At 41.9% G+C, this 15,549-nt stretch overlaps 1 protein-coding gene across 1 annotated transcript in view; it reads right to left on the minus strand.

The window, feature by feature from the left end:
* The window catches only part of CALCR (calcitonin receptor), a 140,682-nt gene that overhangs the window by 94,248 nt on the left and 30,885 nt on the right, over positions 1-15,549 (minus strand). The window contains exons 4-5 of the mRNA XM_019533292.1: positions 12,468-12,580; positions 6,629-6,720 (exon numbers count right to left, since the gene is read on the minus strand). Of these exons, the coding sequence (XP_019388837.1) occupies positions 6,629-6,720; positions 12,468-12,580 (205 nt within the window). The remainder of the gene's footprint in view (positions 1-6,628; positions 6,721-12,467; positions 12,581-15,549) is intronic.

Here is a 15,549-nt window from a genome sequence, read left to right on the forward strand (position 1 = left end):
TCACATAGTGGGGGGATATGGAGTTTGCAGGAGCGGGTTGGAAGAGGGGCGGGGGATGTGGGTGGATGGGTGTGGAGGGATGTGAGTCAGTGTGGGGGGGACTGGGTGTGTGGGATGCTTAGGAGGGGTGGGTTCCTTGCATAAATGCTGCATACCCTTGGTGGCTCGGGGGGGCACAATGGCATTGGTGGCAATGGGAGTGTGGTGCTGGCAGTAAATAGGGAGGTCCCGCAGATGCCGCCAGCACTGTCAGTGGGGTGGACGGTGGCAAGTGCTGACCAGGGATCAGAGGCCACCCGCAGATGCTGCCGGCAGTGTCAGTGGTGGCCAGTGGTGATCACTGACTGCCCCCAGATGCCACTGCTGGCAGGGCCTCCAGCCTCCTGAAGCCTCCCCCAAGGTCCCCTCCCTGCTCCTCCAGCTCCCCAACCCCTTACTTACCTGACACGAAGCTGGGTCCAGGTTGCTTCCTGCAGCTTGCACTGCTGCCTGGCCCACACAGGCAGGCAGCATGCTTCAGCACTGGGGAAAGGGCCAATCACAGAGACATTCTGGCAGGCTACCAGAGTGTCTCTGTGGAGGTCTGAGCCTCTAGTTGTCTCAGGACATGGTCCAGGATTTTCCCTCCGGGGTATTGTTTGCCCCGGCACTGCAAATTTCAGTGCAGGGAATGTTTTTTTTTGTTCCCGCAAATGCTTCTTGCAGTGTCTCAAAGGAGTTTGCAACTCTACAAGATGCACATGAGGACTCATCTGGATGCGCCCATTAGGGTTTTATTTATTTTTACTGGAAATTCTGAGCTCCTCAAAAAATCAAGAAGATTCCAAGCAACATATGAAAATTGTGAGATTTCTCCTTTTCAGATGGTAACAGAATTTCATATATTTTCTAGCTGTTTTGTGGTAAACCCTCTTTCTGTTTCTTCCCTCTTCTTATTTATGTTACCTTTTTTAGGACCAATCATATATACAGCTAAGATGCTGGGCTTCCTATCTATGACATCCTGGAATGGAACATGGGAATGTCTTATCATATTATATTTGTATCTGACTTCAGTTCTGTATGTTTTAGACATGAACTTGCTCTTGCAGAGCTTGGAATATTAATTTTCACTCCTACATATGACAGAATAATTACAGTTGTCTGTGAGACAGAAAAGAAAAGAAGCAAACAACAAAAGCAATTTGGTGTCTAGTGGTGAGTGAGGAAGCCGTATTAAATTTTAAATCACTTCAATATTATCTAAGACCAAACACACTAATGCTACACTTCTATAACATATGTCTATATTAGTGTTACCTTACAAAACAGTTAGAATTTTACTAGCCACAAAATCTTAGCACTAACCCTTTACAAGAATGATGGTGCTGAAAAAAAAATTGTATTTTAGTTACTTACTGGGGACTCAATCTTACAAGCATGCATACACACCCTTAGCCTTATTATGACGAGCAACTGAGTTAAACTAAAACTAAAAGTAATGTTTAAGAGGACTGTCTTAGATCTCCTTGAATATGTGCTATTTAATCTTATCTCCTTTAGAAATTAAGGTATCCTGTACTAATTACTTTAAGCTATCAAAGGTATGTGATTATTCTCATGAACAAAATTTTGTAAAGCCATTTCTGCCAAAACCAGTTTTAGACAAAATTTAGTCATTACAAAACTGGGTAGGAATCTGAAAATATAAGCAACATTTTGTAAGACTTTTTAAAAAAAAAAAAAAGAGATGTATTCTTAGCTGTTTAAACTGCATAACTCCAATAAAGTCAGAGGAGATAAGCTGATTCACATTAGCAGGGAGCCTAGCCTATGTAGTTTGGATATGCTCTATGTACATGCAAAACCAATATGGATTAAAGAAAAACAGACAATTAAAAATGAGTATCTGGCAAACTATTGTCTCAAAGTCCCTCCCTTGCTCACACCTAACATCTATCCTTCCTAATGTACCCTTCATCAAACTCTCTTCAAGGCATAAACAAAATTGAGAAACATATTTTTCCATTGGATAATTAGTTCTCTAGAGCTGTTACCTCTCTAATAATGTGTTTTAAATCACAGCATCAATCATAAATTAGTCCAGGTCCAGTTTTTTATTCTGGATGACTGTTTTTACACTGATTAATTCCATTTCACTTTCAGCCCTATTGCCTTATTTGTAGGGTGAACCTATTTTCCTAACTCCTCTGAACTTGTCTCAAAATACAATGCTGTTGGTTTCTTTTAGATGGCTTTCAAACATTTCACCATACTGAAAATACTGAAGCCATCTATGTTTGTGTGCCAGCATAATTAACAGATGGTTCCTTTTAGCATAAAATTAATTTTAAGGCTAATCTCCAAATAATATGGTTTTATTACAAAGCTGACAGATTTCATTGGCTACTGATTCTTCCTTCTCATGTCCCTGTTGTGACAATGTATTTGGAGAATCTGCAGATTTGTTGGAATCTGACAGGGCTGCGCCATAAGCATGTCTGCTATGGCCTCAGACGCAACCAGCTATCAACCAGGCACCTTAGTACCCTACCCCAACCCCAAGTTATTACCAATTTGTTATTATTGTACAATTACCTTTTCACTGTGTGAAAACCATTTTAGAGCAGAAATTCATGTTTCCTGCTCTTTATACCTTTGAATGCTCGAATATTAATGGCAGTCTTTTAGGCTAAGGACAGACACTCAAAGCCTGAGCCTGAATTGATTCAATATTTGCAGGTTAGTCTAACCTGCCAAGATTGAACTGATTTGGAGGTGGATAGACATTCCCTTTTCATTCCAGAAATGCAGGCACATGCTTGCAGTGGCTCAGGCTAGAAGCCAGGGGGCAGTGGGGCAGCCCTCCCGTTCCTTCCACAGTACTTCGGGGGGGAAGTGGCCTGCACAGCTTCACTGCCCAAGGGGCAAAAGCATTGCCAGACTCCAGCCCTGGGCTAGCAGTTTGCAGTAAAGGGGGTGTGTGCAGTGGGGTGTGTGAAATGGGCTGGATTCGGCCCAAATTGGGGACAGTGGTTCAATTCACTGATTCAGATCATTGTCCTGACTTTGATTTGGCTGAATCTGAATCTGAAGATTCAATGCTGATTTGGAGAATTAGTGATTCGGCCATAGACACAGCTTTAAATGTGTCTTCTACATATCTCAAGGTACCAGGCATGGCTCATGAACCCTACGATGGTGGGGTGGACGGAGTGTTATGCAAGAGTGCGGGAGGGCCCCCCATGTACTTGGTGATGGACCCTGAAGTGGACTGGAAGTACTTCTGGTCCACTGCTGAGCATGTGGGGGAACCCCCCCTCGAGCCTCCCAGCTCAGTGATTTGGCCATGGGGGGACCCCAGGTGCCCCTCCAGACCCAGGAGGCACCAGTCACCCAACTGGTGGGGAGAAGGAAGGGTCCCTCACATGCTCTACAGTGGACCTGGAAGTGGACCTGAAATGCTTCTGGTCTACTTTCGGGTCCACCACTGAGTGCACTGGGGAACCCCTCCCCCACACTCCTGTGGGACGCTCCATCCACCCCACCACCTCAGCTTTGATAAGCCCCCTGGTACCTTAAGGTATGTAGGAAAAATTGTTAAAGCTGTGTCTGTCCGAATCGATTTGGAGGGTTCCAATTCAATTCGGAGAGATTATAGGGTCTCCTGATTTTGATTTTGATTTGGCCACCAAATTGGGCCAAATCTCCACTGTATCGCATCAGCAACCAAAGCTTCATACAGCCCTAATGTGCAGTGCATGCATCTTTTGATGATACTGAGCTTTTCAATATCCCTCTCCCTGTCTGCAAACCTGACAAGGCTGCAAACCAACCGGGGGGGGGGCGCTGATAAAACCATAGGCTTTGTTTTGCTGTGAAAAACACTATCACATTAGTTTAAGCTCTTCTTAAACAGCTTTTTCCAAGGAGGGACATTACCAGCTGATCTGTTGATTAGCTCCAAAAAGCCCTAAGCGCGGGAGGGACTCCATGTTACTGCACACACACACACACACACACACACACACACACACACACACACACACCTACCTCTTAGCATTAGCTAGCATACCATGTCTAGGGCCTGTGGGGCAAGGGTCCATGCTGTGGGAGATGGGAAGGAAGAGGGGGGGAATCCCTGCCTAAGCAGTGAGGGGAAGGAGAAGTGGAGCAGGGGGAAGTCAGGCAGACCCTGCCATGCCTGCAGTCTTCTGTGGAGTTCTGGCTAGGAACAAGAGGGGCAGGGCCAGCCTCTTCTCTGAAGCAGAGAGCACAGCTTAGCCCAGTCCATCCCATCCCAGGGCTGCAAAGCATCTGGGATGCTGGGGGACTCTGATTTAACTTCAACCAGGAAGGGGTCTGAGACAGACAGTGCATAAACCAGTTTGACCCAAATCAGTTAAATCTGATACTAAATTCAGGTTTATCTTAAATCAGTTTCAGCCATTTTGAAACTGGTTTATGTGCACTGAGCTTATGTTCTGTTACAGGTTTAAACCATCCGATCATTGAAACCGGTTTATGCGTAATGTCTGTCTCTAGCTTTAAGGTCTTTACCTCCCAACAAATGGTTAATTCATTTCCTTAGGTTTGATGTTGAGAGTTTTCTTGTTCTATTTCTGCAAGATGTAAAATTCATTCTGGACCTGAAAAACCAGTTCGATGTTATTCTGTTTGTCATTGTCTCTGAGGCAGACATCCTCTTTTAATTGTTATACCTGTCTAGGTTCACAGTGGGTGCATCTACACAAGATACTACTATGCAGTGGTTACTGCACATTTATTTAGTACTTGCATAACTAAGTACTAAATAAATGTGCAGTAACTGGAGTTGCTGCTCAGTAGCTTTAGTGAATGCCTTTTTAGTGACACTACAGGGCAGTAGCTAATAATATCGCATGGTAATGTATTAGCACTGTTGGTGCTGTGATGTGCTACTGCACAGTATTATTCAGCTACTGCACAGTTGGCATTTCATGTTGATGTGCCCAGTGTGGAGAAGGTTGTTGAGTCAGTTTCCTGTAATTTAATTGTAGAAGTCTTTCACTGGCTTTTCAGACGTCCATTTTTCTTGTGTCTCATTCTGGATGTGCTGTGCTGACAGTGCATATGACGGTGCATTCATAGCTTAGAAAGCTGAGGGGCTAGAACATGGTGGTGGTGGTAACTGATACAATTCCATTGAAAATGCGCTGTTTATAAAACTCCTCTGTTGTTCCTTTTGTTTCTCCAAAATACTTGGGACTATATGCAGCTAGAACAACCCTTAGAGAGATGCTATCTATACTGAAATGTTACTGTTTATAGTAGTATCATGAGAGCTAAATGCCATAATTCTGGTGCCTAAGAGTTTGAAGGACATATCTTGTGGAAATCAGCATAGCTCCATTGAAGTTGATGCTGATTTACAACAGTTGAGATCCTTCCCAATCATTTGAACACTTTCCTTACAGTGTACTCAGTTGTCATTTTATTTAAAATAAGAAATGACTGCAGGACTTACTGTGTCAGACATGCAGTAGCTGGATTTTTATAATTTCTCTTTATAGAAGAAGAAAGCTTTATTCTGTTCTCAGTCTTGTTCTAGTCCTACTGAATTTGATGGATATTGTGAATGTCTGAGGGCAAACTGAACCAAGGAAATCCCTCTGCTATTTCAACAGATGCTTTATTATATGCTATGACAGACTTACACTCAGAAGAATAAGATTCAATTTCCCTGTTTGTTTGCATATAGCAGCTGCAAATATGTATAACAATCAGAATGTGATCTTCAAAAATTATACTGCAGGACCTTACTTTATGATATTCAATAAAACTGAGAGGATGGGTACACCTGACAAAATTTATTTTCAATGCACTCATTACTAGTAAATGGGTGCATCTACACATGCAATTCATGTGACTCTGGCTCAATCTGAGCTGGAGTATACTAATCCCAATGTCTCTGTCTACATATGTGTTTAAGCACAGTAATTTATTGTGCTGCTGGATACCACTTGTATCTGACAGGACTATCCAGCAGAGCACTGTAAATTAGTCTACTGCACCCTAATTGTTACACACGTGTATATGGCGATGCTTTACTACACTGCAAATTAGTCTGCTGTGCAGTAAAGCATCTCATGTATACATCTGTTTCTCTGAAGTTTGTGGCTCAGATCTGTCACAACATATGAGAAGTGTCAGTTATATCTGGGGGGTTAGGGAGGAGTTGGGTCCAAATTGTAGTCAGAGTTGAGCCTCTGGTATGACAATACTTGCCAGCATACTTAAAGAATCAAAAGGTAACCAGTGAACTAGTGAAGCATAATACTCTCAGTAAGGCCCTCTGTGCTCCCTCTTTCTACTGGTCCTAGCTTGTATGCCAGCCATAGAAAAGGTAATAGCATAGAATATAGACAATAGATAAAACAGTGAGAGCGCTGCCTTATACTGGAAAAATCTTTCTATGGTCAGGTATTTAATGTCATTCTGCACAGCTTTTGCTTCAGTTCTTTTCTTCTAGCATTATCAGAAAAAAATACTAAAGAGAACTGAGTATAACTTTCAAGCCTCCTTCTAACTTTTTCCTGGTTAAATACCTCTGGCATTTGGCAGCATCTGAGAGAGGAAAAGGAAAATATAAACTATTAAAAACACTTACTTGAAATAGAAGAAAATCCCCAAGGAAATCAAGAGCGACGTTATTGACAAAGCATGGCCTACTATAGCCATATAATAAAGTATAAATGCCATCTGGAATTAAAATAAAAAGATAGGTATGAAAAACTGGTAAGAAGTAATTTATTTATTGTTGTAAGCAACAATTTGTAGAAGCAAACAAGGAATTTTGATTTCTTTTTATTCAAATGTACTGCTAAGATATGCCTGAAATATTCCCAATAAATTAAAAGGCATGGCTGAGAAGGTAAAGAGATGAGATTAAGTGGTTTTTGCATGCGCAGCTCTGTCCCTGCTCCATAAAAGCCAAAGGCAAAATTCCTGTTGACTTTAAGAGAAATAGATTAGGTCCAAACCTATGTACATACCTATACCAGTTTAAATAAAGAGAATTTCACTGAAATTCATAGGACTGATTCAGACTGGTATGAATCTAAACTAACCTTCTAAAGTAACAGTGATGTAAAGTCATTGTTAATGACAAAAGAATCAGCCCCCTATTCCAGGTGTGTCTACATGCTCAATTAATGCAAAGTAATAAACTCTGGAGTTATTGCTCTGGAGTTTATTGCTTCCCAGTGCTGCATTTACACATGCGCCCAGGACTGCAGTACGCTGAGCTGTATTGAAGCAGCCCTGGCTGCCAGGGAATCCTGAGGGTCAGCCTGCCAACCCAGAGCTGCTCCTGCTGTCCTCAACCTGCTGTGGAGGGGCTGGCTGAGGCATGAAGGGACTTCAGCATGGGGCTATCCAGAGGCAGCCCCCACACATGAACACCCATGTGTGAGGTGCTGGAGAGTAAAATATAAGTACTACCCTGCTGCAGAGTTTATTAGTTTACTCTAGCATAACAGCCCTGCACAGGAAGATGCAAGATGTTTATTGCAGAGCTAATTAGTTTAGTCTATTCTGCAGTACATGTCTCATGTAGATGCACCCACTGAAATGTAAGATAGGCCTACCTTTACATCGTATGCTGTCAAATTATTATTGGACCACAATCATGTGGATCAGCATTGGCTGCACAATACTACAATATTTAAATGTCATATTTTGTTCTCAGCCAAGGCCTGTGTCACTTAGATGTGACATGGTATGAAATAGGTGCAGGAATCTGGCTGCCTGTCAAGCTCTACTCCAGGGATGGGCAAAATAAGGCCCGTGGGCTGGATCCAACACTCAAGACCATTCTTTCCGGCCCGTGGGGCCCCTAAAAATTTAGAAAATTAATATTTATCTGCCCTTGGTTCCTGTCAAAAACGGCACGAACCAAGGGCAGTAGGACCCAGGGGAAGCCTGGAGGGCTCCCACAACAGCAGGGCCTGCCTGGTCCCACCCCCCCCCAGCTGGAAGCCCCAGCAGGGGCCTCTGGCCTGGGACCACATGGCTGCCCCAGTGGTGCCAAAACTTCAGGTAAGGAGGGGGGAGGGCAGGGGAGGACCCCAGGAGAAAGTAGCCCAGGGAAAACCTGAGCGTGGCGGGGGGGGAAGCAGCCCCTCACCCGCCCCATGGCCAGTGCCCCATGCTGCAGCTGCTTGCAGCCACACTCAGCTTTTCCCCGGGCTCCTTCCTGGCGTAGAGGAAAGCAGACCCTCCCCTGCCACATGGCTGGTGCTCCCTGATGCAGCCACTCGCAGCCCATATGGGGCTGTCCAGAACAGGCACAGGCAGCCCCACACAGGCTGCCAGCAGCTGCAGCACAGGGAGTTGGCCACGGGATGGGTGAGGGGCCACTTTTTCCCCACTGTGCTCAGTATCACCTTGTCCCACTGCCAGCCTGGGCTCTGCGCCAGCTCCTGGCTCACCCATTGGGACTGCGTGTAGTGACAGCAGCTGTGGCCCCCCCCAGCTTGCCATGCCAGACAGTGTTTGCCACCACTGCCTGTGGGCTGCCCAGCACGTGAGCCCAGGCTGGCAGTGGGGCTGGGTTACAAGCTGGTGCTGAGTGCAGGGAAAAGCAGCCCCTTGCTCACCCCATGGCCAGTGCCCTGTGCTGTAGCTGCTTGCAGCCCACATGGGGCTGCCTGTGCCTGCTCCAGATAGCCCCACATGGGCTGCAAGCACCTGCAGCAGGGAGTGCCAGCCATGGGCAAGGGGCTGCTTTTCCCTGCGCTCAGCACCAATTTCTTCCCTGCCAGCAAGCAGTGGGTCAGGACTGTGTGCCACCCTCCACCTGTATTGCAGGGTTGGGGGGCACTGGGTGTGAGTGGGTGCAGGAACCAATAAGGGAATGGGGCCTGCACTGGTATCCCAGGGCTGGCGGGGCCCAGAGCAGGGTGGCAGGAGCGTGGGGTCCCAGCTGGCAGGGGCTCTATGGAGCCATGCCAGTTCCCCCTCTCCCTGCTGGTGCAGCCCAGCCTGGCTCTGCAGACCCCTGCCAGCCTGTGCCTTGCTTTGGGCCCCACCGGTGCTGGCCCTGGGACACTGGCCCCAAGATGGTGTCCAGGGGACGGGGCACCTGTCAAGGGGTGGGGCTATCCATGCAGCCCTTTACAGCCTGCCAAAACTGGGTAAGTGGCCCTCTGCCTGAAATAACTGCCTGGCCCTGCTCTACTCTCACCTTCTGTAATGAAAGTATTGATATTTTATCAGCACATTTTGGAAAAGCATCATTAGCTGTTCTTCCAGGCTTACTTTCTTTTCAGATATACTTCATTAATTCTCATTTTGTTACATAGAAGCAATTTTCCTTTCTCTTTTTTCTTTTAAATGATTCAATGAACTTCTTTTAAAGGAATGTCCTCCTCCATGAAATGCTTAAGAACTGTACCAGCATTATAGGTATTATTTTCATATTCATCATTACCCTTCCTCCTTCCCTTTTCCTCCTGTGTTTTTGGACATGTGGGAAGAATAAAAACAGAAAAGGTGTTTCATACAATACTTCTGCCTCACTCATCTTCAGTTAATTTATGGCCATCTTCTAATTATCCAGCTTTCTTTAGTCATTCCTCATTCTGAGTTTGTGGGGGTATCCATATGTTTTTTACTTTGAATTAAAAAAACCCAGAAGAATTAATTCTCCTTGGTAGAGATGTCTGTTTTGTATATCAGTTTATGCTGTTTAAATTTTACAGCTATTATGTCATCTTTTTCTCTCTCTGTTCTAAAAATGGTCACATTACAGCTGTCTGACCGTGTACATGAGCCTCAAAGTGGGTAAATGTCATCTACCAGATTGCTGGTATCTACTAAAATAATGTAGGGTAGCCTTCTTGTATATCAGAATCAAGGCCCTACAGAGTGGGTGCATCTATGTGTGTTACTAATACACTTGAATACACTCTGGTGCAGTTTGTGCTAGAATCAGCTGCTTCCTGGGTGCAGCACCTTCACAGGTGCCTGGGACCACAGCAATTTGAGCCAGGATGGAGCAGCCCCGAGCTGATGGGGCATGGTGCAGTGAGCCCCAGGCTTCAGGTGGTGGTGATGCTGGCTGGAGTGCAAAGGTACTACAGTGTGGGGCTAGGTGGCAGGCAAACCCCGCACTGTAGCACCCTCATGCCCTAGCCAGCTTCAGTCACAGTCTACACGTGTGTTTTAAGTCCATGTAATTATTCTGCTGTAGGACAGTACTTGTCCTGGATAGTACTATCCTACAATGGAGTTATTAGTTTACTGCACCCTAATACAGGTGCATGTGTAGACTGTGACACTTTCCTGTGGAGCTAATTAGTCAAACTCCAGAAAGAAGTTTAGCTAGGAACTCTGGAGAGGACAAAATGGAAAGTGGTAAGACAGGACAAATTTCTGTTTACAATTCTTTTTTTTTCATATACATCTTTGTCATTCCTTCACTTCTGTGTCACTGCTAGGGTTTTGCTTTTGTTTTTGTATTCTTGGCAGTATGCCTTGAATTTAAAAAATTAATTAACAGACAAACAACACCTAAATATTTTGATATGTTGTGCAGTACACAAGTACTGCTATGAAAGAGCTTTAAGACAGGTAAGTGGTAGTAGTACTGACAATTAAGTGTCTGTGTATCCTGGAAGACTAGAACCCATTAAAATTAATACATTTTAATTTTAGGACTATGATATATTAACATAATACTTGAAAGTCAAGAGTAGCTTTTGTGAAAAACAGTATTTTAACATATGTTTCTTTAATATATATTTCTAACAGTAAAAATTAGGGCAAATCTGAATAAACTGGACTGCCAAGTAATAAACATATGGTGTATCTGTACATTGTAACAGATGCTTTGATGTAGACTTATGAACTAATGTCTCAGAAATAAAATATTTTTCTCCCATTAAATTCATAAAAAGATTGAACTATTTTAGTAACTCTTGCACTCCTAAAAACTCCCTCCTTGTGCTTTATCTCCCAAGTTGATGCTAATTTCATGGCTTTCAAAAGGAGTTTTTCATCTTTTGCTTAGAAAGCTACTAAAAGAAACACTTCTCACATTAATTTTTTTTCAAAATTTTTGACTTGGGAAAATTATGTTAAAGCAGTGTTTAAGATCTCTTGCTGAAATATTAATGAGATTATCAGAATGTACAGGAAAATAGTTTATAAAGAACATGTGGATTAAAAGTTAGAATACACCTTGGCACTGTTGTAGAATACACTAGGTTCTTTCTGCATTTTCCTTTTTTGCTGCAAAAGGATCCCAACCTATGCACAATTTTCCTTTCTATTTCATCTGTACTTTGGCTAAATAACTGTCACAATTCTTCTTCTGGAAGGCATGCTTAACAGGTAACAGAGCTACATTTTTGCCTCCCTACATGGGTCAACATCTGGAAAAGTGACTTTTTTATGGCCCTCATATTTAATGGCTTTGAGATCTTGAGTTGTTACTATTATTCCCTCCTTATTCTCCAGATTAGCCCATTTTACAGTTACTGCTTTCTATAATGTGACATTTTTCAGAGTTCATCTTACAGCAATCCAATTGCCCTCTCTAACATACTGTAGAATGGCTTATTATAATGGCTGAATATAACCACAGAGATGCAAGTAGCTATTTAAAAAGCCATGAAAACAACAAATCAGTTTCTGATTCTTTTCCTCCCAGAATTCCAAGGAGTTAGAAATCATTTATTGTAATCAGGTCTTCTTGGCTCTCCACTTGGCTTTCAGAAATGTATTGATTTGCATGATCACTTCCAAAAATGGTAGATTTTTTTAAAAAGCTTTTACTCGGATTTCTTGCCCCTTGTTCATTTATCTTTCATAAACTGCATTATTTTTAATTTTTCCCTTGTGGCTAATGTTCCAATCCTGGAAGAGTTTTTGTGCATATTTAACTTTACTCAGGCAAATAATCCTACTGATTTGAGTAGAAGTGTTCAGACTCCAGTAGAAGTGTTAAGTGTGTGCAGCAGATTTGTATAACGTTTACTCTACCAGTATCTCTATACTGATCATTTTTCAAACAAATCAAATGTGGGGTGATAACATTTGCTTGTAAAAAGTAATGTTTGAGTTGCATTGAGGTTTCGCCCAGAAGAAAACTAATTAATAGTTCTGAGTTTGCTCATTCAGGGAGGCCAGAAGATGGAACCTGACTCGGTGGCCCTGTGAGGTAGGATGAACTCTGGCTTCTAGTCCTTTTTACTAATGCTGCTTATCTATTTTATCTGTGTTTTCCCAATGCTATTTTATCCATGACTATTAGTACAGTTGTATATCTGTATGACTATACACAAAGAAACAAGGCACTATATAATTTCATATACTGTTCCTATAGCAACAAAGCTGGGGTGCCCTTGTTCATCTTTAGACAATAGAAACCTTTCACAAATAATCTGCTGCTGGTTCAGCTTCATATCATTCTTGGACTATACTGAATTTTTTTTGTAGCTTACCTTCAGTTTCTCAGAAGTGAACAAGTTGCACAGCGTATAATTTGACCAAGTCCGATTGCTCTCAGGATGTCGGAACCAATTTCCTGTTTCATCACAATATTTTGATGCCCTTTCTGTCAATGAATGCAACAGTAATTATTTTAATGCATACACATTATAAATAAAAGCAAATTATATGAGTGAAAATGAAAATTCTCTTACAATATCCAAAGAGCTAATGCAAATATAATTCATCTAAATATTTTTAGTACTATTTCTCTCTCAAAACCTGATTGGAAAATAGCCTCATTATTTTTGTCTCTTTTTTGTCATTTACTAATGGACTGAATTGGGTGCCATAAATGATGTGGTAATAACTAGGTATCTAGAAAGAGTTTAATATTGCTTGTATGCAAAGCAGTAATGCTAAAGACTGTAAATTGAATAATGCCAATATATATGAAGGGATCCATTATGTGTGTACCCTCATAATTCCCTTTATATCCACAAATACTTGATTTTCATGTCCAAGTATGAGGTCTAAGTGTGCAAAGGATATTATACATATGTTTGCATGTTGTTTGCTGGTGCAAATTGGTGTCTAATTTTTAAAAACATAATTCTTATGAGATCCTATCTCCCTTAGAGGCCCAAGGGGAGCAAACAGCATAGTAGAGCTCAATATGTGGGGAGGGAAAGGTCTGATCATGGACAGCCCATAAATAGAATTAACTTGCAAGCCCTAGATCAAATAATGTGTGTTTTCTACAGAAGGACCTGAGTTAGAGCAATCAATATATTATTCTTATCAAGTTTGTTAAATGAGATAATGGGCTACATAGAATCGTTAGCTAAAAATAAAATATAATTTAAAAAGCCTGTGTAGGGTAAGATCTACTACTGCCTAGGAGCAATGGAAATGACTACATAGTCACTATGTTAGTGGTATTTTGAGTTTGACAGTAAGCTAATTTTGCACTGTCCAGTGTACATGAGTTAGCCCAAACAGCACTGCAATCAAAGCCTTCACAGGTTTGAGAGCGGTCATACCACTGGTCAAAAATTCAGTGTTTGGCAAGTTGGGGACAAGCACTTTATAAATGTATACAATGGGCAGATGCAACAGAAAAGGGTCCTGCTATTCAGTTCCATTTGATACGGTGATAAGTATTTGTTCTCTAGCCTCCTTTTGTAAAAGTGTACTGGACAGGCAGCTGCCTTTAATTATCTATCAACATCATGGCCAAATCCTACAGCCCTTACTTGATTCTTACTTGCCTGGAACTTAATGGATAGTTTGCCTGAGTGAAGACCACATGTTTTGGCCCATACATATGAGTAGCTGGTGTTTCTTGGGCAATGGTTAATAAGTGTTTTATTTTACAAAAATATTGGTATTCCAAAATTAGAAATGTTTTAAAAAGTTATTTTAATTGTTTACCTATTCTATCTGGGTGATTATAGTAAACTAATAGACATAATAATTTCCAGGCAAGATATTCCTACAGAACTAATCATCCTTTTCCCTTACAAATTCATGTTGTCCATGTTTATTTTCTTAAATTCTAATGACCTGTGCTTTATTTTAATTTTGGAGACCTATGCCTCATCCAAATGCTTAGGAAAAAAACAGGCGAATATACTGACAAGGTCAAGATTTATATCGTGTGTATTTTTTCTCTTTGCCCAGAAACCTGCTTTATACAGCAACAGTTTTGGAGAGCTTTAAATGTGCTATTTCCAAAGAACACTCTTTTGAAATAATTGTGAGTTTCAGATCATCAGATTTGGGGACCTGGTGCTTAAAATCAATACGTGTACAACACGGAGATGAAAAGTACACTTTATCTCAACCCTCCATCAATTTAACATAGAGATAATCTCTGACTGCATTGTAGCATCCTTCCCATTGTAGTCATTGCCAGATATGATCTAAACTGGACAGTTTTCAGTCATAAATAAAGATCAGTGGTTTATATACAATAGACACAATGTACAAAGATTTTGCTTCCTGTCCTATAGTACTGCACAATGCATATAGCTTTGTGAACAGCTAGGGATCATAACGTTGATTACATCCATGACTGTAACCTGTTGCCTGATATGTGTTCTGCTTAAACTTAAGTAGTTGCTGGGGCTCATGAGAGGAATCTTCTACCTGCTATTCTTTCAGCTAAATGTAGCTTGTCCTGATTTGCGGGACTTTCCTTCTGTCTCTCCACTGCCCTCTTATTTCTCTTCCTCAGTTAGTAGCAGGCTGTGCATTGTGGAATGCCCTGCAAGCCAATGTGTCTCTCTCTGTTTCCCCCTCCAGTAAGCTTCTTAGTAATTGTGATTGACTGGCATTGAATGTAAGTCATCAGTAAAGGGACAATTATTTTTGCTGTATTCTCTGCTCTGAGAGAGTTCTGAACAGAGACAGGCTACCTGCTTGAGAGTCATCTGCCTGTGACAAACATGATGCAGTAGGCTTGTCCTCTCCTGTCAGGGTGAATGAGCACCTGAAGATGTAGTTTTTATATGAACTGCTTGCTTCAGTGACCACTTCTGTAGTGCATAGTGTACCTCATCCTCACACATTGTGTCCCTTCCTAAATAACATTTTATTGACTCTAGCAGTTAAACCTTTGTTTTAGACCTACTATTCTGTATTTAAATGAAGCTGTGACCACTTAATCCAAGCTTTGCATGGCGTTGTTCTGTTGGAGGTTCTTGTAGCTAGAGTGAATCTGCAGCAGCCATTGGTCTATGAAGTCAGAACACGTGGTCTGTTTTTGGAATGCGTTAGCTTTGTAAATAAAACAGTAATGTGTGAAGAAGAGACAAGATTTTTCTGACTATTAGCATGGCAAAATTAACATGGTAACCTTTAGTGATACTGTGAGACCATGTCATGATTGTGAAATGTTCACTTGGGGAACTGTAGGATTGGTCAAATGGTGGTGGTCCTGTTTCCTGATTGGAAGACTAAATTATTGGGAAAGGTTAACAAGGAATAACGAAGTATCAATTTCTGATGCATAGTTCTGTATGAAAAGTTGCTCATGCTAAAATCAATGAAGCTTTTAAGGTTTGCAAACATTTCTCTGAATAATGCTATAGT

The sequence above is a fragment of the Crocodylus porosus genome, unplaced genomic scaffold (assembly GCF_001723895.1).
Source record: "Crocodylus porosus isolate Cpor-Errol unplaced genomic scaffold, CroPor_comp1, whole genome shotgun sequence".
Classification (NCBI taxonomy): Eukaryota; Metazoa; Chordata; order Crocodylia; family Crocodylidae; genus Crocodylus; species Crocodylus porosus.